This window comes from Marmota monax, unplaced genomic scaffold (genome assembly GCF_021218885.2).
Source record: "Marmota monax isolate L192 unplaced genomic scaffold, Marmota_monax_Labrador192_F-V1.1 WCK01_AAM20220418_F8-fsc00014, whole genome shotgun sequence".
Taxonomy (NCBI): Eukaryota; Metazoa; Chordata; class Mammalia; order Rodentia; family Sciuridae; genus Marmota; species Marmota monax.
The window spans coordinates 16,644,515-16,665,156 of record NW_026695222.1 but is presented as its reverse complement, the minus strand read 5'-3'; the positions used below and the strand labels follow the sequence as shown (position 1 = coordinate 16,665,156).

Here is a 20,642-nt window from a genome sequence, read left to right as displayed (position 1 = left end):
ACATCCTACAGGAAGGGCAAGTTTGGCATAAGGGCCACTGTGTGTTGATCATTGTTAAATATGCCCATTCATCCTCCACAGAGCTCAAAGGCAAGCAAGGGTCATATGGGGTAGGCGTCCCTTTCTGGACCTCGGTTTCTCTTTCTGTGAAATGTAGATACAAAACCTGTTTATGAATCATCTGTCAAACAGAACATTATAACATTTATGGAAGGGCTGTCAACGCTACACACTATTACCTGCATCTTTTAAATTCACGCCATATTTCTTATTTCGCAAATAAGAAATGATAAGCAATTACCTAATGAAAACAGCAGCAAACTTTTATATTTATATATATGTGTGTGTATATTATATATATAATTCAATTATATATATAATTCAACTATATATATGTGTATACATAATACCAATGGATCTTTATTTTTATTTATTTATATGTGGTGCTGAGAACCGAACCCAGTGTCTCACACATGCTAGGCAATCGCTCTACCACTGAGCCCCAGCCCCTGCACAGCAAACATTTTTAAAGCTCTATCTTTCCAAGGGCTTTATTTAATTCTCCCAACAATTCTGAGGTAGGTACCATCACCGCCAGGGGCCGTCAGGGAAAGAACTCTTGCAAAGGAAATTCCAAGCCAGCCTGACTTGAACACTTCAGCCCAGAGCAGATCAACAACATTATATTGTAAGTCACATTTGTAATTTAAATTTTCCTAGGAGAGCGAGAGTGTATTAGTTTTTCGGCCGAGACACCGGAACTCGAAGTCTACCTCTTCTCTTCTGGGCTCCCCCTTCTGCGCCTTTTTCGGCTCGCATTCCAACTCATGCTCCGACACCGACGAAGTCAGGGGTGCTACCACCTAGCGAGATTCCCTGCATGCTGAGATTCGACGGCCGCAATACGTTCTCAGTGACCTCCTGACGTGACTGCACGACGCTAGGGGGCGTTGCTTGCGGAAGCCAGGGTTCGGCTTCCGGGTGCTCTCGCGCTGACCTGATCATAGAGAAGCTAGAGGAGACTCCCACTTCCGGTCGCTCCAGCTGCTTCGCCGGTGCAGGTAAGCTCGGCGAGCTTCGGTGGGTCTCGAGTCTGCCTCTAGCAAGGGTTGTGCGGGCTCCGCTCTTAGCGAGAAACATCTCCCTCACCCCAACCTCACGCAGACGCAGTGCTGAACCCACAGTTGCCGGACAAAGAGTGACGCCGGGAGCCGAAGTCATGGCGGCGACCGAGCCGAGCTTAGCAGCCACCGGGAGCCCAGCAGCTGCGCCGCCCGAGCTGCAAGAGGGAACCGACCCTGAGCCCAACTCTGCGGGATCCTGGATTTCAGAGTCGTCTCCGCCTGCCCCTGAGCCCGCCAGCGCCAACGCCGCGATCCCTGAAGTGAATCCTGCGGCCCCCGAGCTGCCTCTGGGGCCCGCACCCCTGGGTTCTGCGCCTCAAGCCGAAGCTGCCCCGCACTTTCCTATAGGTCCGAGTGGCTCCAGGCCCGGCCCCGAGACGTTCCGCCAGCGTTTCCGGCAATTCCGCTACCAGGACGCGGCTGGCCCCCGGGAGGCGTTCCGGCAGCTGCGGGAGCTCTCTCGCCAGTGGCTGCGGCCCGACATCCGCACAAAGGAGCAGATGGTGGAGATGCTGGTGCAGGAGCAGCTACTGGCCATTCTACCTGAGGCAGCGCGGGCCCGGCGGCTCCGGCGCCGCGCGGACGTGCGTATCACCGGCTGAACGGCGAGGCTGAGCACTTTCTTAGACTGGGGCCATGATGGGTCGGGGGTCAGAGCCTGGCACCCCACCCCATGTTAATGTAAAACGAGTTTTGACAGCTCCCGTTGTCTTAGTGTGTCTATTTTGTTCGTCCTTCATTGGGTTTATTTCACTGAGTTTATTTCCTACCTCCTTTCTGCTGTTAGAGAAAGGAAGCTGGAAGCCCACGAGAATAAAGCCTTTGCTGTTCCCTGGGCTTTCGTTGCCTATTGTGAGATCCTTAAATATTGGCTAGACCTGGACCATTCCTCCACCTCATCTGTGAAGTTTTTCTTCTGGACTCCCAAGAACCCTCTTGGGTTTCCTTTGTTTAGTGGAAGGCTGTTTGATGAAGATTTCAGCAGTTCCATTCCTCCTCTGCCTCTAAATGGCTAGAACCTGAGTTTTGTTTCCTACCTGAAAAGATAGATAGGGATACTTCATGGCTGTGGGATTCTGAAGGCAGGATAGCTGAATCTATTAAATGCTCACTTCAGTGGCTACCTCTGTACCTATACAGCTATCAACTTGCTCCACCTGCATTTTGAGCATAAGTTTCCCAAGTTATTTGGCTATTTTCATGTCAAATGTTTTATTTACTGCTTGCCCTTACAGAGAGACTAGGTCTGTTTTGTGAGCCAGGGTTTATGCCATTGGACTTGCTTATTAAAACTGCTTGACTTCCTTGTCAAAATTTAGGCCCCTAATCCCAGCAACTCAGGAGAGGTTGAGGCAGGAAGATGGCAAGTTCAAAGGAACTTAATGAGATCTTGTATAAAAATAAGCATTTGTATATTCTTGGGATTTCTTGGCAGAGTCTGGGTTTGCCTCCTGCAAAACATAGATTGTGTTTAAAAGATAAAAGCAGGCTTCCTTTAAAAGGTAGTGGTTACAAGCAGGGCACGGCCTGTAATCCTAGTAACTTGGGAGGCTGGGGAGGAAGGATCACAAATTCAGGGCCAGACTTGGCAACTTAGACCCTCAGCAAGGTAGAGAACCTGTCTCAAAAAAGCTGGGGATGTAGCTCAGTGGTAAAACACTCTTGGGTTCAATCCCCAGTACTGCAAAGAAAAAAAAAAGTTACAGAAGATTAAATAATACATATTAAAAGTAAGAAAAAGAACTTTGTAATTCAGTAATATGTGACTGAAACAGCAACAAGAACCTGTTTTATTTTTTTCCAAATACAGATACAGAAGTTTGCATGTTTTTGCAAATATTGCTTCAAAGCAACATTTCTATATACAGCGCCTTCTGTTCTACTAGCGCGTAAACATAGATATGTATCCACAGTGCAATGTTGGCTCATTGAGAATCCACCTTGTATAAACTCATCAATTAAGCAAAATGATTAGTCAAACCAGAATTGTTTTTGTCAAGGCAGTTTTTTATAGGTGGATAGCTTTTCTCAATAGACAAAATTTAGGTAGTGCACATATTTCTAAATGGTAATCAGCAATGTTTGCAAATAACAGTTTCCAGTGCTCCAACTTGGGGTTAATTCACCTTGACCCAGGAATTGGGAATGGAGCCCCTCAACATGGCTTTAAATTAGGGAAGCACACTGAGATTATCAGAACTTTGGGGAGTCTTCCCTGCTTCCCTAAGAACAAAAATCACAATGAGTGAAACAGGATTATTTTATAAAACCTAAATGATAAGTCGTCCAGTAATGGCCACTTGACAAAATTAGGATAATTCAGTTTCAGCTTCCATCTTTGGACAAGACATTAAATTGACTATCTTAAAAATTACTGCTTCCCCAATTGTGATACTCAAATGTAGTTTCAGAAAAATCAGTAATAATACAACAATCGATATAGCCCCACAGTTATGGCTATAGAAAATCATCCTGTTTCTTCCCTTTTCAGATAAACATTACACAAATCTTAAAATGCAGCTGTCTGATAAATAATCCAGAACACAGATGCCACACAACACTGAGCCATTTCTTCCCACACCAGAAACACCAATGCAGTGTGAAACAGCCTCTTGTAGAGGAATTGTGTCAGCTTCCTTACAGATGTTACAGCCACATGGATCAGTTACACAGGTCAACTTGTCCTAGACAGGGCATTCCTTGAAACATCTTAGGTCCAGAGGCCTGAATTTACGAAGACAATGACCTGTGTCTTAAAGCCCAACCATTCCAACAATTGCTGGAGATACTGTCATTGCTATTGAGATATTGGCTTTTACGTTTACATAGTAAATATTTGCAGCATATAACATTACAGATTCATAAACCCATAATTGTGTTAATGGACAGCTGTGCTTCGATTTTTATCTTTAGTGATAAGAAAATCAGTGAATCGGGTCATTCCTCAAAGCAAGGAACGTTTTAACTTTGCCCAATAAAAACAAAAGAAAATACAGCAATTACATGTGGAACTGTAACCTGCAAAAGTAACATAAATATTGTTTCAAAAGGTACAAACAGATGAAACTTGGACCTTAAGCAGCATAATCACCTTGATCTCACAGAGTAATATAAACAGGAAATTTAAAGTGTTAAAGTATATTAACAATTCTGAAAATGCCAACTATTGAACATACCTTTCAGGGAAGGAGAAAAGTGGCACATAGAGAATCTGAAGTTTGTTGACCACAATACAAAATAAAGTAATTCCCCAAACCACATTCTTTGTAACAAATCTTTACAGTGGAAGAGTTTGACATTTTGGGAAACTTTTTTTTAAACCTTAAATAGAACTAGGAAGCTGTCTTAAGAAGTGGATAGAAAATGCTGTCCTTTGGGTTCTAGACCCTGCCTGCTTCAGTTTGGAATTCCTCCTAGATTCTTTTACATCAAGGTTCTAGTTCCTTCAGCTGTATGGCCTCTGTGAAAAGCCAAAACCCAGCCAACTCTGGGGTGAAACATAAAACTTGTCCCTGGTACCATAAAGTCATGCAAGAGATGTGGTGAGAAAAGTGAAGAGTCCTAAGGAGAAAGCAGGGCAGTTGAGGCCTCTGCTCCTTCCCAACTTCCGCAGCGTAGTCAAGTCCCAACATTCCGGTGAAGCTGGAAAATGAAAATGATACCTGCTGCCTAAACATGCCAGGCAGAAATCAAAAGGTTTGGCATGTGCCCCAACCTGACAGAAAAGTCAATTAAATAAACTGTAAATTGAATCTACAACTGTTTCCAACAACTTTTTTGGCTCTCATTCCATTTATCATCAGTGGCACGATTTCAAGTGAAGTTTGTGCAAAAAGACTCTCTTCATTCAATGATGTGCACAGAAGGGAATCCCAAGAGTCTATTTGCTACCTTCTTGGTAGGCTTCCAGATCAGAGTGCCCTGTCCTCCAGCAGCCAAAATGGCCTCTTTGTCAATGTCTTCACACTCCTGGCCAGATCCCTGAAGTTAGTCGGTGTCACGTGCATTCAGCATGCTAGATTTATTTATTTAAATATGCGAAGCTCCTCCTGCAGGTGCCCCGGGATTGTGTCCCCATTAGTCTTGGTTGCCCAATTTCATGTTGAGCAGCAGAGGGCGATCTGCTGCACCTTGCCCAGGTCTGTCAGCAGTTGCTTGATGCAATGCTTGAGCTGCGGAAGCCTGGCCAGCGGCTCTGGGGGCTCCAATTCCCCAGTGTAGTCTAGCCAGCTCTCCAGCACTGTTGGCAGAAGAGAGAGATGAAACCCAGTGAGCCCCCAACACTTGATTTTCAAGAACCTCAGCAAGAGTTTCAGCTCCTTATCTCATCCGAATACTCAGGAGGACAGGGAAGAGGGCCATTTCAGCCAATGTTGCTTCAACACCTGGCCCACAAAGCATTACTCCTGGGACAGAGCTCAAGTGCTTTACAGCAGCATAGTCCAAAAGAACTCTTTGACAATGAAAGTGATCTATGTTTCTACTATCCAAAACAGTAGCCACTAGCTACTATTTTGTTGCTACTAAGCACTTGAAACGAGGATGGTACAACTGAAAAGCTGAATTTAAAATTTTATTCAATTTTAACTAAATGGCCACACATTGCTACTGGCTATTGTGTTAGTGCAGATTATAGAAGGCTTTAAAGGACCCACTTTTCCTAGTGTCACTGCCCACTCTTTCTAAAGTTTTCCAGTGTTGTCAATATCCTGGTATTTTAGCCTCCTGTCAAGAAAGGTGAAAATCTGCCAGGCATGGTGGCACATACCTATAATCTCAGCTACTTCAGAAGCTGAGGCACAAGGATCACAAGTTCAAAGCCAGCCTGTGCAACTTAGCGAAGCTCTGAGCAATTTAACAAGATCCTGTCTCAAAAAATAAGAAGGGCTGGGGATGTGGCTCAGTGGTTAAGTGCCCCTGGGTTTAATCCCCAGTACCAAAAAAATTTACAGGGATTTGAAAAGGTCAGTTTTTATCACCATCAATTCTGATTTGCTTTATTAATTCTTTTTTTTATTATTTTTAGTTGTTAATGGATCTTTATTTTATTTATTTGTATGTGGTGCTGAGAATCGAACCCAGTACCTCATGCACGCTAGGCAAACACTTTACCACTGAGCCACAACCCAGCCCTCGTATTAATTCTTGATTGACACATAGTTATTGGTTGCATAAAATACTCTTATTTTCTGCCTTTAAGTATTTAATATAAGATATCTAGGTTCTAATATACTTAATAATTGGTTCAACATCTAAAAAGCTATTTTTCTTACGAGGCAAGGATTTTTCTATAGAAAGATGTTTGCCTTCCCCTTAACAAAACTCTGGCTTTGGTGGAGAGACCTTTGGGAATTCTACACCTTTGTCAAGAGCCACTTAGACCTTCCACTTACACTCTGTGCTTACCCCATCTTGCCTGTAGCCTTTCTAGTCCATGCACCAATCTACACTGAGCACCTTCTGGATTCTGGAGGGCAGAAAGAAGACCCTCCCGATGCCTGTTCCTCAAGCAACCTGTCACCTGTCACACAATCCCCTCCCTTCCTCAAATATGAGCCCTAACTTACCTCTTCATTCTCCTAAATTCTCTGTTCCCTGCAAGTTATTCCTTAGGGATGCTTTCCCCAACTCTCCTTCCAGAATCTGGTCCCTGTATTACAGGTGCTATCACACATTCTTCCTTGAGCACTTACCATGGTTTGTAATTTCATGTAATGAGATGATATCATTGATATTTGTCTCTTCTAACAAAGTGAAGATATAAAATGAACTGAGGATCTCCCTAAAAAGGGATTCTGATGAATCTTACATATAATGCAAAAGTGTGTTAACTAAATAAAAAGTCTATTTACCTAAATAAAATTGATTTTCTTGCATACTTGGTGCCTCTCAGGGCCTGGAGTGATGAAACACATAAGAACATGTGAGTCTCAATCAGTGGGACACAGTAAAGGTCTGCTGGGAGCCAGAGGGAGCCCAGGCTTATCATCTTGCCACAATGCCCACTTGGTGAATCCAGGGCTCAAGGAAGATAAGATCTGCATAGGCTCCAACTTCTCCCCTGAGGGTGGTTCCTTTGGCAACAACAGGACATTCATCCTGTCTCCATGGTGCTAAGCTTCCTCTCAGAGACCCAGAGACACTTCTCCCATTCTCTCAAAATCTACAATTTCCAGTCTGGCATTCAATCTTCTTAGCATGGTTTTTACATACAGTAGCATCAACTATAATTTAAAAAAAACCTAAGAAACATCTTAGAAGTAAAAGAGATATACGCCTTCCAGATGTGCCCTTGGGCTTGCCTCAGAGGCAGGATGTGAGCTTGAGGATGTGCAGGTCAGTCAGTCCATCTGTCTCTCCACCCACTCTCTCTTCCTTTCTGTTCTCCAACAGGTCAGCCCTTTTCACATTGACCTAGTGCTCTCATCAACCACCAACCAAATCACCCCCTCTCCAGCAGAAAACATCACCACTCCCTTCAAAGTTTGGCAGCAGTTCCAGGAGTTCCAAGAAGGCTTCCTGTCAATATTTTCCAGCCCTGGTGTGGCCTCAATCACATGCAGGTCATGGTCATTCCTCACCTAACTTGGCATTCTTCTCTGAGTAATATTTCTTGTATGTTTTGTATCCCCCAGTAAAGACATCCTAGCCTGACTATAACCAGAATCTTCAAACTCAACATTTATTTCTTAATTGGGCTCAGTTTTTAAGGAGAAAATAATCTGGAAATAAATAAACAACCACGAAAGAATTTTATCTTCAAAACCAAAACTGGCAATTTCCTGAGGGTCAAGAGAGACTAAACTTGATCATGTACATAATTATAAACTCAGTCCATCCAGCCTGTCCATCACCATCAATAACAGAGAGAAATATCCTGGGCTACACAAATGACTCAGCCAATTTCTTAATTCTCTACTAGCTAAAGGGGAGAAGGCTTCATTTTAGAGTTTATCAAAGATTGAAATAAAAGGTTTTCAGATTATATCTTTAAACATACTAAAAATTCAAGTCAAAATTTTAATTTCCCAGAGAAATGTGTCAGTAAAGATTTGCTCAGATTACACATTCCCACAAGCAGGATCCGGCTGCTCTTCTGTATATTACCTTTTGTTGGTTTGGTTTTGTTTTCGTGGTAATGGGGGTAGAAGTCAGGCCCTCCTTTATGCTAAGCACATGCTGTACCACTAAGCTACACCTCCAGCCCTGCATCCTACCTTTTACAAAAGGGATTGGGCACAAGAAAGAGGGCTTCTGATTATTATTGGACTTTACAAGTACCCAATAATACTATAAGTAAGGCTTGTACATCTTGGGGGTGGTGAGGCTAAAAAGAAGAGGCAATAATATAGATATCCTTGGATAGCCAGATTTTAGTGTGTGTGGGTGTGTATGTGTGTATGTGTCTGTTTGTGTGTGCATACATGCACCCAGAAAAGGGGTTGTGTGCATGGATATGGTAGTGGTGGTGTTGAAAAACCAACTCAAGGGGCAGAGTTGTGGCTCAGTGGCAAAGCACTTGCCTAGCACGTGTGAGGCACTGGGTTCAATTCTCAGCACCATATATAAATAAATAAATGATCATTGGCAACTAAAGAATATTTTAAAAAAGAAAGCAAAAGCAACTCAAGCTGGTGTGATGGCACATGCCTGTAGTCCCAGCTACTCTAAAGGTTGAGGCAGGGATTACTTGAGTCCACAAGTTTAGCCTGGGCACCATAGTGAGACCCCAATTCAAAAGGGAAATTATCAAGAAAACCCAAGAAAGCGGCTCATGAAGACAGAGTTCATGTCAATGGGCAGGTAGCCAAGGGAGGAGCCCTACCGTCCAACTCCTTTTCAATGGAATCCATTCTATGAGTGACTTCATCTTGAAGAGACTCCACGTGTGTCAGCAGGTTAAACTGCCACTGGTGCTGGGAGCTCAACAGCCCCTCTCCACCTCTATCCAACAGCTTCCGAGCAGGGGCTTCCTCTGGTAGGACCTTTTTGGAGACATAGTCTCTCACCTGAGGATGTGATGACATTTAAGTTACTAAGTTGCAAACCTCTGGAAAAACCAGCTGCCATCTGAATACTCCAAACCCCCATCTCCCTTTCCTCCTTCTCATGTGGATACTGAGCAGAAGTCTACCCAATGTGCCAATACCACCTCCTTGGGGTGGCCCAGAATATGCTTCCCCCTAGCTAGCTCAATGCCCCAGCCTGAAGTGGGTCACCAGGGACCAGGGAGCTTACTAGAGAAGTGTTAATGTGGATGACAGTTAGCACATGGGTCAATACACATTTGGAGAATCCTGGCTCTGACTCTTGCTGAATGTGTGGCCTGGTGAGTTACTTCCCCTCTGAGCCTCCAGTCCCTATCTTCAAAGACAGAGGTAGTAAAACCTACTTTGAAGGCTCATGAGGATCAAACAGGATAAGATATGTAAACACAGTGATGGCTTTAGTAAGCTCACTACTGCCTGAAGAAACCGAAACCTTTGGTTGCCTTGCCAGGTATTTTCTGATTTTGTATTAGAAAGCAGACCTAGTCCTCAGAACTGCAAATATTTTCTGGAGTTTGAAATCTCAACCTTTCATTCATTCAAAATGAAACAAATTCCAGTTAATACTGATTTAGTGCTTACTCTTACTATGTGCAAAGCAATGTTCTCAGAGCTTTTCACAAACAAATTCCACAATAACTGAGAGGCCCTGTCTGGGGGCCCCATTCTACAAATGAGGAAATAGGATCTCATGAAGGAAGTGAAGTAATCAGAATCACAAAGTGGCCGATACCAGACTTGAAACTGGGTCTGTTTGAAAAGACTGTCCTTACCACACTGTTTAGACACAGGCAAGGGCAAAGGGTAAATGAGGTATAATCCCCACCCTGGAAGGCATAGTCTAGGATGCTCCCTCTTGGCAAAATGCAGCACTATACTTAATGCTGATGATGCCAACCGTCCAGACAAAGTCTTTGAAAGCAAGCATGACCAGGGCAGAGAAGTTCCAAAATCACACAAAGCCTCACTGACAATCTAAGGACAGGCACAATGGGACTGGTGAACAGTTAAAGATGAAAACACTGGCGATTACAGGATGACACAAAGGGGTTCCAAAGAGAATGGCTAATATACAAAAGACAGAAGGTTCTTTGGAAAACTATTGAAAGCAGTGAATATTCTGATGAAAGGGATCCTCCTTATGACACAGTGGCAAAGTTAAAAGTCAAAATAAAGATATCACAATTCTATCAAAACAGTATGCCTTATAACAATTAACAATTATTATTGCTAGGACAATTATGTTTAAAATATATATATAAATTTTTCTTAGTTTCATGTTTTCAAGTTCCAATCAACCCTACTCTCCTGCTACTTCCCACCTCTCCACCTGTCACCTCCACTCACTAGTGCCATTTTGTAAGGTTTCCTGGAACCTATGATCTTTGGACTCTCCTGACTTGATAGCCATTTTAGCAGATCAAAACACAATCTATGACAAGCACATTTAAATATGGTTCTATTAAAAACTTATGACCACTCAAACACTGAAGGAAGAACAAGTACAAGCAAAGCACATACCTTTGGGGAGCTGGGTTTGGGGTCATTGTCCCCTCTGTTCCTGTCTTGGTCTAGAGGCCAGCCCAGGCGAGGGGAGAGGGAATCGTCACCATTCTCACAAAGGGGGTTAACTGCATCATCAAGGGCAGAGCCCCGTGTCTCTACCACCAGCTTCTGTTCCACAGCAGGGTAATAGGCGCGGGGCTTCTGGTAGCAGTGCTCACTGGTGATATAAGACTCTTCCACAGACTGGGGCAGGGGCAGCGGCAGAGGCTTCTCCACCACCCCATTCAAAGTTCTATAGCTTGAGGCTTCCTCCTTGCTCCTGGCATCCGTGCCATGGATGTGTCTGGACTGAGCTCTGCCCTCCCCTGAGTGCTGTTTCCAAGGCTGGCACCACAGCTGTAGATCGGGATGCTCCCTGCTTCTGTTGGATGAACATGGAAAGGGCTATGAGGTAAACGGCACGACTGCAGGACTTCTCAGTTCCCAAACACTCTCCCAAGAAGAACAGCTCCCACTTGGGCCATCTGGCCACATGCCACCATTTTCCAAACAAGAGGGAACATAAATCCTTGGTCCCTTAGCAGAGAACTCCCATTCTGGACACGTGCCATCGGTGAATATGCCTGGACACAGCTGCTGATCAGCAGTGCAGCTGGGACAACTTCCTCAACCAGACTCATTTCTGCTTCCTCCTTCATTCATTTTTCACACTAGGAATTGAACCCAGGGTTGCTTTACCACTGAGTCGCATCCCTTGTCCTTTTTACTTTTTGAGACAGGGTCTCACTAAGTTGCTGAATCTGGCTTCAAACTTGTAATCCTCCTGCCCTCAGTCTCCCCAACTACTGGGATCACAGGTGTGTGCTCTAGTGCCTGGCTCCTGCTTCCTTCTTCAGAAACTGGGCTAGTCATCTGTCTGCAAGCAACTCTGAGTTTTATAAAAATTAAGTGAACTGGATGAGTGCAGTGGCATATGTCTGTAATCTCAGCTACTTTACCAAGATCCTGTCTAGGTTCAATCTCCAGTATCAAAAACAAAGCACAAAATAATCCAAAGCAAAAGACCAACGTCTCAGCTCAAAGATGGTCAGAAGAGCTGGGCATGGTGGCACATGCCTGTAATCTCAACTGCTCATGAGGCTAAGGCAGAAGGATCACAAGTCCAAGGCCAGCCTCAGCAATTAAATGAGACCCTGTCTTAAAATAAATTTTTTTAAAAAAGGACCAGAAATGTAGTTCAGTGATAGAGTATGCCTGGGTTCAATTTCTAGTACCACAAAAACAAAAAATTAAGTGAATGATGAAGCACTCTGTTGGTGGTCAAGTGTTCTTCTCTCTCTCTCATTTTTTTTAATGTTTATTTTTTAGTTCTCGGCAGACATAACATCTTTGTTTGTATGTGGTGCTGAGGATAAAACCCGGGCCGCACGTATGCCAGGTGAGCGCGCTACTGCTTGAGCCACATCCCCAGCCCCTCAAGTGCTCTTAATAAACAATCATAACAATCCTGGCATGAAATGGCACCTGATTACCAAAATACCATCATGACTGGCAACAGGGTGTGTAACTATCATGCTTATATGACCATTAATAATTTAGTTTCAGGCTGGGGTTGTGGCTCAGCAGTAAAGCACTCACCTAGCATGTGTGAGGCCCTGGGTTCCATCCTCAGCACATAAAAATGAAGAAAATAAAGCTACTGTGCCCAACTACAACTAAAAAGTAAATATTAAAAAAATAATAATAATAATTTAGTTTCTTTTTCCCCCCCGGTATTAGGGATTGAACTCAGAGTACCTCTACAAATAAGCTATACTCCTAATCACTTTAATTTAAAGATAGACTCATTGAGTTGCCCAGGCTGACCTTGAACTTGGAATCCTCCTGCCTCAACCTCCCTAGTGGCTGAGATTATAGGTGTGTATGAGCACACCCAAATAATGAAGTTTCTAAAATTTTTTCTAAAATCTTCTACTTTCACCATTGTGAAGAGAAAAACTTGTTATTAAAGAGAAAAATCCGGGGCTGGGGATGTGGCTCAAGCGTTAGCGCGCTCGCCTGGCATGCGTGCGGCCCGGGTTCGATCCTCAGCACCACATACAAACAAAGATGTTGTGTCCGCCGAGAAATAAAAAAATAAATAAAATATTTTAAAAAATAAAATAAAATAAAGAGAAAAATCCTTTAAAGATTTTCTTTATAGGGTCACAGACTACTGAAAATCTGTTACAAACTGTGCCTACATGAATGTATACACAAAACTGTTTGACTTTTAGAGTCTCCCAGAATCATTCCCTCTTGAGCTTCAACCCAAATGAAGGTCGTTAAATTAATTTATTGGATTGCAATCAATTTTTTAAAAAGGAAAAAAAAAATTGAACAGATCGGGTACAGTGGCACACGCCTGTAATCCCAGAGGTTCGGAAGGCTGAGGCAGGAGGATCTCAAGTTCAAAGCCAGCCTCAGTAACAATGAGGCACTAAGCAACTCAGTGAGATCCTGTTTCTAAGTAAAATACAAAATAGGGCTGGGGATGTGACTCAGTGGTTGAGTACCCCTGAGTTCAATCCCTGGTACCAAAATAATAAATAAAAAGAACATAAAATAACACAGTGCATTATGTAAAAATAGGTATTTTGTGAAATTTTAGCTTCAGTTTTATATATGTGATAAAAATTTATTCCACAGAATATATATTTTCTAAAAGTTTAAAAGTCAATATATAAAATTCACCTTTCAATTCTTCTTTACCACCCAGAACCTCCATTACAACTTGTGACCATTAAACAAAAGGTAGAAGGGAAGGAAAAAAGGGAGGAGGGAAGAAGATGCTGTGGGAAACAGGGGGATTCTCCAGTACATTCAGTATGGTTAGGATGGTAATAACCTCCAGGGCATAATTGTGAACAAGTGGGAGAACAGAGAGGTGCTACTCACTTGTAGTTCATTCAGAAATGTATTTATGAACATGTGGGGCCTTTCAGGTTATCACAATCCTGAGAGGTATACTAGTCTTTAGTTCACAGAATCCAGAGATACAACATCCTGAAATGGTCATGCAATCCCACACAGAGAATTGTCTCTCTGCAGAACTGCCAACAGAGCCTTCCCAGCCCTCAGTGAGAAATACTGAAAGTAGATTGTAAACTTAACTCACGTATATGGAGATACCCTGGCTCTTACCTGAAGTCTTCCTGCAGAAGTGGAATTGGACATGGACATGGAGATATAGAGCCATGTTGCAGAACCTAAAAATCTAGGACCTGCTATATTTTCTCAGCTTTCCCACTCCAGCAATCCCATGACACTCCCATCCACTGGGGAAGGAGAGGAAACAACGGGTATCAAGGCAGCCTGGGTCACTGGGTCACCTCAAGGCAGGATATCAGACCCTGTACCAGAAACCCACCCAAGATTACAGCACACCTCTGAAATCATAGCTACATAGGGGAGATGGAAGTCACTGATAACTTCCAGGTCCACTGTCATCTGAAATTCATAAACATGGAGCACATGAGCCACAGTACAGACTTGCCCTTTTAAAAACCACAGAAGTCTTCTGCTACCTCCCTTCTATAATGTTCACTCTCCCAGCTAAGATCTGAAGCCTCAGCTATTCTTCCTCACAAGGATGACTGACTCTTACCTCTGAAGAAGGTATGTATAGTCACCCATGCTGCTTTTTTTTTCTTTTTTATGATGACAGATGCTCTGAAATTACTCCCAGTTTTATTGTTTGTCTTTGAGAATAAATTCACAAATGGAAACATTATTTCTAAGGTTGAACACCTAGTGCCCCTGATAGCAGAGACTATCCTAGTGTACACAGACATAACTGGGGCCATCTCTACCTTTCTCAGGATCAAGACTAAAAAGATCTTCCCATATCCTCTTAAGTTAGACATCTTGTACAAAGTCACTTCTATAAAGGTAAAGGCTCAAAAACAGAGTCCAGAGGGACAAAGCTCCAGAATATGGGACAGAAACAGAGCACTGCATTTTGTTAAGAAGGAGAACAATACCATCTGGTGGAAATCAACCAAGAGCATCACCTGATGCTTTCCAGGGCCTCACATTAGACCACCTTCCACCTACTTCAATTTCTGGCATTCCATTAAGAATAAACTCATTTTGTTTATTCGGAGTAATACTTTCCTAGTTTATATAAGTGAGGGATAGTTAGTCTCTGACATCCTATCTAGAGCTGTCATTTGACTCAGTTCAAGTCAACAGATCCTGTCACGACAACTTCTAACTGCCCCTAGCATCCATCCTCCTGCACTACTCTTATACCACACCCAACCCTATTCTTGAGTTTGAGCACGGCCTACGGCCATCTGGCTAGCCTTTCCTGAAGTCAGGAGTCCATAAAATTGCTTGCCCTCCTCTTTTTCTCTTTTCCTCTTCTGGGGACAGGGACAGAGCCAAAGGACAGTCGAGACTGCCTCAACCACACAGATGAGGAAAATCCCAAGCAATCAGATGGAAGGGAACTGAAACCATGCAGACAAGGGTAACCCCAGGAGAATGCCACGGTAACAGAAAGATGGAAATCAAATCTCCAAGTCCATGAATAGAATTCTGCCTTCGCTTAAGCATTCACTATGTGAGAAAGTCTCTGTTTGGGGGCTCTTTATTATAGTGGCTTAGTTTTTACCCAAACCACTTTAGATTCTTGCTCAATGTTCCTTGCTCAAACCCTCCTTGTCATGCCAGAACTTGAGGCCAGGCCTCCGAGTTCCAGAGCGCACAAGAGGAAGCAGACTTCCATTCTGCCATCCCAGAGCCCTGACACTGCACTTGCCTGGCACCAGGAGGCCTTCAGAACTAATCAACATGAAGGAAATCTTGTCAAGGAGTGGTCTACCACATCTTAACTCTCAGGGCACTAGTTTGTCATTGTTTTCTCATAACTTCACTATAAGAAGTCCTATAGGACTAACTTCCTATATGAAGGCTCATGGGAGGACTTAAGAAGCAACCTTTATAGAAGAGAAGCAGTTCCTGCAAGACCAAAAGAAAGTCCACACAGCCATGTTTCAGTTCTGAGCAGAAGCAGTTAGATTGAGGACAATATGTGATGGGAGCCAGGACTTGGGTTATAGACTTGGCTCCACCTCAGAAGCATGGAAGTGTGGCCACCCTACTCAAGTACTTGCTGTATTTGGTTTAAAAAAAAAAAAAATGGGGGAAGGGTAGGTTATAAAAGCCCACACACTCCAGTAAGAGTTATACATCTTTTTCACAGCTTACATGAACTTAGGTCATCTGACATGTAGAATATAATCACAGAAGGAAATTCACACTTTAGGTCATTAAAAGCCAGAAGTCTAGATCCAAAAAGCCTAAAATTTCTATATGAGCAAATCACCAAGAAACAAATATATTAAGCAACTAATCATGCTAGAGAGCAGGTCTTGCCAACAGTCACTCTTTTGGCAGCTTTCAACCCAGCTTTCAACTTTACTAGGCTTGAGCCTAGGAGTTCAAAAACCAGTCTGGGCAACATAGCAAGACTCCATCTCAAAAAAAAAAAAAAAAAAAAACACCTTTTTCTTAAAAAGGTTAATGTGGTAGATTTTATATTACGTATATGTTACCACAATTAAAAACAAAAAATTCAGAATGCACACCAAAATAAAACACGCTATATCTTTTTTTTTGGACTGGGATTGAACCCCAGGGTACTTTACTAATAAGCTAGATCCCCAGTCCTTTCTATTTTTTTGATTTTGAGAAAAGGTTTTGCTAACTTGCTAAGGGCCTTGCTAAGTTGCTGTGGCTGGCCTCAAACTTCTTATCTTTTGCCTCAGCCTTCCAAGCCATTGGGATTACAGGCGTCTACTACTATGCTTGGCAATACATTATATCTGGATAGTGGCGCCAGCTACATGGGTGCATATATTTTCAGAATTCAATAAGTTCTTAAAATAGGTGAATTTAATTGTTAAATTAAACAATTAAATTTAAAAATGGTCGATACCTTTAAAAAGGAATGTTGATAATATAACAGTGTGCCTGATTTTGTGAATTTTCTACTTCTCAAATTTATCCCACCCCCATTCAGTACCAAACCAGACTCCTCCTGAAAGTTTCAGGTACAATACTTACTGCAAAATGCTCATTTTGAGCTGCAGGCCGTGCAGAACCTCGATCACTCTCTGCACATCACCAAGAAGCTGATGGGTGGCCACAATCTTCTTGGCATTCTGATGGGAGTAGTTCTCTTCTAGAAATGCTAGGCCATGCATATGTCCCCTGCTCAACCACTCCTTGTCATACCAGTACTTGAAGCCAGGCCTCTGACCTAAAGCAGTGACAATGAAAGGGTTAAGCATGGTCTGGAGGAAATCCAGGTCATTTAATCATTACATAATCATTGCATGAACTACTGAAAGATGAACTGCTGTGTTCATTTTGTTCATTTATTCATCCAGTGTACACTCAGTTTACACTGACTCCATGCTGGACTCTCCGCTAGGTGTTGGGGACGAGGCATCTACATTCCCTGATCTCACAGAACTGGCCAGAGGTGGAACATGAACCTGAGTTATATCTTTAAATTTAAATCATGTCATTTCCTTCCCTACTTAAAATCTTCTGCTACTTTCAGCTGCTCACTGAAGAAAACCCCAAACCCTAATTCTGGCTAATGGAGGCCTTCAGTACCCAGCAACTTCCCTCCCTCTTCTCCCCAACCTTACAGTGGCCTCCTCTTAGTTTCTAGAATACACACACACACAAAAAAACCTCTTCCCAGGCTTGGCCTCTTGGTTCTAGCACCCCCTCGGTGTGGAGCACTATTCCTCCAGGACACTGCAGGGGTGGTTCCTTACCATCTCCTCAGAAAGGCCTCTTGCTACACCTCCCAAAGTTAAGAGAGCTTTTCAGAACCATGGGTCATTCCCTCTTTTAATGCCCCCCTCCCCACCACAGTTTCATCTCTACCTAACAAAATTTTGTTTATTTACCTCTTTTTTAACATCTGTTTCTGTTCTCAATCCCTCTAAGAATCAAAAGGAATAGAAACCATCAAGTTCAAGGTTGTAGCTATAGTGCCTAGCAAAAATCACCTTGAATCAATTTACCAAAAGAATGGAAAGAAGCTCCAATTCCCATTACAACTGTACCACCTATTACAACTGTACCGTCCTTCGCTTCTCTGGACCTCTATTTCCCATCTGTTACACAACAAGGATACTTCAGTGGTCCTACTCATTAAAAGGCCTCCTTAGGAAAGACTAAAACCATAAGCACAGGTGACTCAGTAACATTTTCTAATCCAAAAGGCTAGGATACAGCTTCTAACCAGATTGTGGGTTGTTCATCTGTCAAAAACTACAAAAACCTGAAGTAACCCAGGTAATCTCGTATCAAGATCCTTGGACTTCTGGCCTTTACTAACACACACAGTAGAGAGACAACTTGATTCTGTTGAAAACATTTTTAAGAATTGAAACTGTTAGGTTAAACCTTTGGTCCAACCTACTCAGAGTCAAATAGTCTATAAAAAAGCAGGACATGTGACAGACATTCAAGGCTCAGTTCAAGGAAGAGTCTATCCACAGTCTTGCCAATTAAAAACTTATACAAGAAGTTCAGAAAGTTCACAGGACATGCTGAAAACAGTGTGTGCAATTTCTAAAGAGGGAAAAGTGGAGAGAAAGACAAGGTAAAAAGACATTTAAAGGGTATCCTAGGGAGCCTTTGAGATTATGGGGAGAACCTCACAGGCAGTTGCTGTAGCAGGGCCCTAGTAGCAGGATTCAGAACAGCACTTCCTATTTTATAAGACAAAAGTCAAAACCTTTGTCTCTGGTTCTCATCACCTGTCTGGCATTAACTGGTGGAGTGATCTTTGGCTAATCATATTTTTTCCAGGTTTGTGTTTGCTCATCTGTCTAACCACTTGACCATATACTTTCCTGGGGATATAGAGACAAACAGAGGCAGATTCTTCTCTATCTATGCACTAATCTTGTACAAATAAAGATAGTGTCACAATAGAGGTCTTCAGAATCTGACTGTTGGGAAATGAACAATGGTGGTCAGTTCCTCCCTATATAACTAGAAAAATCAAGAGATTTGGCACCACAAACCAGTTCTAACTCCAATTACTTTATGAGGTTAGGAAGGTCATTTGTTTCAATTTTTTTCCTCATGAGCAAATGAGAGTAGAAGACCCACCTGGCCATCTCATAAAATTAAGCAAAATAACAGAAATAGAGGTTCCCATGCATTGTCTACCTACAATGGAATTTGGTGGACAGGAGGTTATGGAGAGATACCAGAGGTGGTAAAGGGAGATTATGTCACCATCCCACTGACAGCAGGATGAGAGATAGGTTTACAATCCTCCCTTCTGGGAAGAGGCACCCAAGAGCCACAGGTGGCCCCTGTAACCACAAAATTAAATGGTCCTGCTATCAAGACACTGCTCTGGGTGGCAATAAGTCCTAAGCAATCATGCCATTGCCCTTACCCTCCAGGGCACCTCTCCTTTCCAGGTGGCAATAACCCAACAGGTGGGAGATGTCACCACAGGAAACAGAGGCAGGTTTCTAATCCTCCAGTATCCCCCAAAAGCCAAGGATCGAACCCACATATCATTCCTCACTAGCCCTCAAGAAAAGGAAAAGGTGCCCATGCAGAAGCACATATGCTAAAACTTGGATCACTAACAGAAGATTAACAGGGCCCTGAGCAAGGATGAAATGCTAATTCATGGAGCATTCAGTATTCTTTTAATAATAGAGTTTCAATCAAGCCAGATGAAAGTGTTTATCATGAACAATATTGTACTGAATGCAAAGTAGATATTTTTTGTTTTTGTTTCCAACCACAATTTAAAAAAAGAAAAAATTCTAACTCAAGGCCAGGTCTTCTACACATACTCTCTCACAGGTAAGTTCAGGAGATCTGGCCACCAGATGTGCTAAAAAGGTGAGGAGGAATCAGAGTCTAAATGATGCCAAAGAAATTAGTCTCAAGATCACATACACTTAGGATGTTTCATGATCAGCTTGCTAAGGAAAAGGCTATATACTGTTAATACCCCTGACTTTAGAAATCTCTACCTGGAGGGTCTTGGCAAACATAACAGGTGTATTTCTCGGGCACATTTTCTTCCAGTAATCCCATGCAGACCCCATGCTGCCAGCACTGGCACTCTTCACACTGTTAGAATTAAAGAAGCAACAAAAATTAAACTCAGAAGGTGTCCTCTAACCAAGTATGATCCACTTGCTAGAGGAACAGGTAGAATGAAAACGGAGGGAGCACTCCCTATACTGACTTCTAAACCACTATCTAATGTGGTAGCCACTGGCCACATGAGGCTGTATAGTTAAATGAACAAGTTGAAAAGTCAGTTTTCAGTACCCCAGGCCACCTCTTTAATGCCCAGCAGATACATGAGGCTAGCAGACACTGCGTAGTATAGATAAAGAACATTTAGATATATTAAATAGTGCTGACCTCAAAATAATGAGGGTTTCACTTCCATTTCTAGAGGATTTTACTTTCCTGATTACTTTATGGGAACTGAATGAAAATCATTTAGATCTTTAGAGAACTAGACTAACTTGGAGTGACAAAAAGCTGAGTTTGCATTACGGCTCATTCATCAGCTGTGTGACTCTGCACATGTCACTTATCCCTGGGCTTCAGTTTCCCCATCTGTAGAATGGGATACTATTTATATACATCCCAGGGCTGTCTGTGAGGATTCAATGATTCATATACAAATCACCCACTATAGAGCCTAGCACACGGCTTTATGTATTAAATTCTTATTACTAATGGACAACCAATTCACTTTGATCCCCTTGGAATAATCATGATAACATTTCACATTTATTCTATCCAAACATTATCAAATATCATACAACTGGTTAAGAGGCAAAAGTGGATGAGAACATGAACTTGGCTAATTGTATAACTAACTGTTTTAACCCCTAGGCTC

At 42.6% G+C, this 20,642-nt stretch overlaps 3 protein-coding genes and 1 non-coding gene across 6 annotated transcripts in view; 2 read left to right on the top strand and 2 right to left on the bottom strand.

Moving 5' to 3' along the window:
• Positions 1-925, bottom strand: part of Cnbd2 (cyclic nucleotide binding domain containing 2) — a 57,115-nt gene extending 56,190 nt beyond the window's left edge. Inside the window, exon 1 of the mRNA XM_058575551.1 lies at positions 774-925. The gene's annotated coding sequence lies outside the window, so the exon portion shown is untranslated. The remainder of the gene's footprint in view (positions 1-773) is intronic.
• Positions 926-949: 24 nt separating this feature from the next.
• Positions 950-1,961, top strand: Scand1 (SCAN domain containing 1). Its single transcript, XM_046432946.2, has 2 exons — positions 950-1,061; positions 1,165-1,961. Exon 2 carries the CDS (start codon positions 1,220-1,222, stop codon positions 1,724-1,726), a length of 507 nt encoding a protein of 168 aa, XP_046288902.1. The 5' UTR covers positions 950-1,061; positions 1,165-1,219; the 3' UTR covers positions 1,727-1,961.
• Positions 1,962-2,883: 922 nt separating this feature from the next.
• Positions 2,884-20,642, bottom strand: part of Phf20 (PHD finger protein 20) — a 127,836-nt gene continuing 110,077 nt past the window's right edge. For all 3 annotated transcript variants that reach the window (XM_046432940.2, XM_046432942.2, XM_046432943.1), the window contains 5 exons: positions 19,756-19,855; positions 16,790-16,985; positions 10,694-11,099; positions 8,950-9,133; positions 2,884-5,364 (listed from right to left, as the gene is read on the bottom strand). In XM_046432940.2, the coding sequence (XP_046288896.1) occupies positions 5,222-5,364; positions 8,950-9,133; positions 10,694-11,099; positions 16,790-16,985; positions 19,756-19,855 (1,029 nt within the window). In that variant the 3' untranslated portion in view covers positions 2,884-5,221. The remainder of the gene's footprint in view (positions 5,365-8,949; positions 9,134-10,693; positions 11,100-16,789; positions 16,986-19,755; positions 19,856-20,642) is intronic.
• Positions 19,318-19,422, top strand: LOC124085996 (U6 spliceosomal RNA). Its single transcript, XR_006849671.1, has one exon. It is a non-coding gene; the product is annotated as a U6 spliceosomal RNA (small nuclear RNA).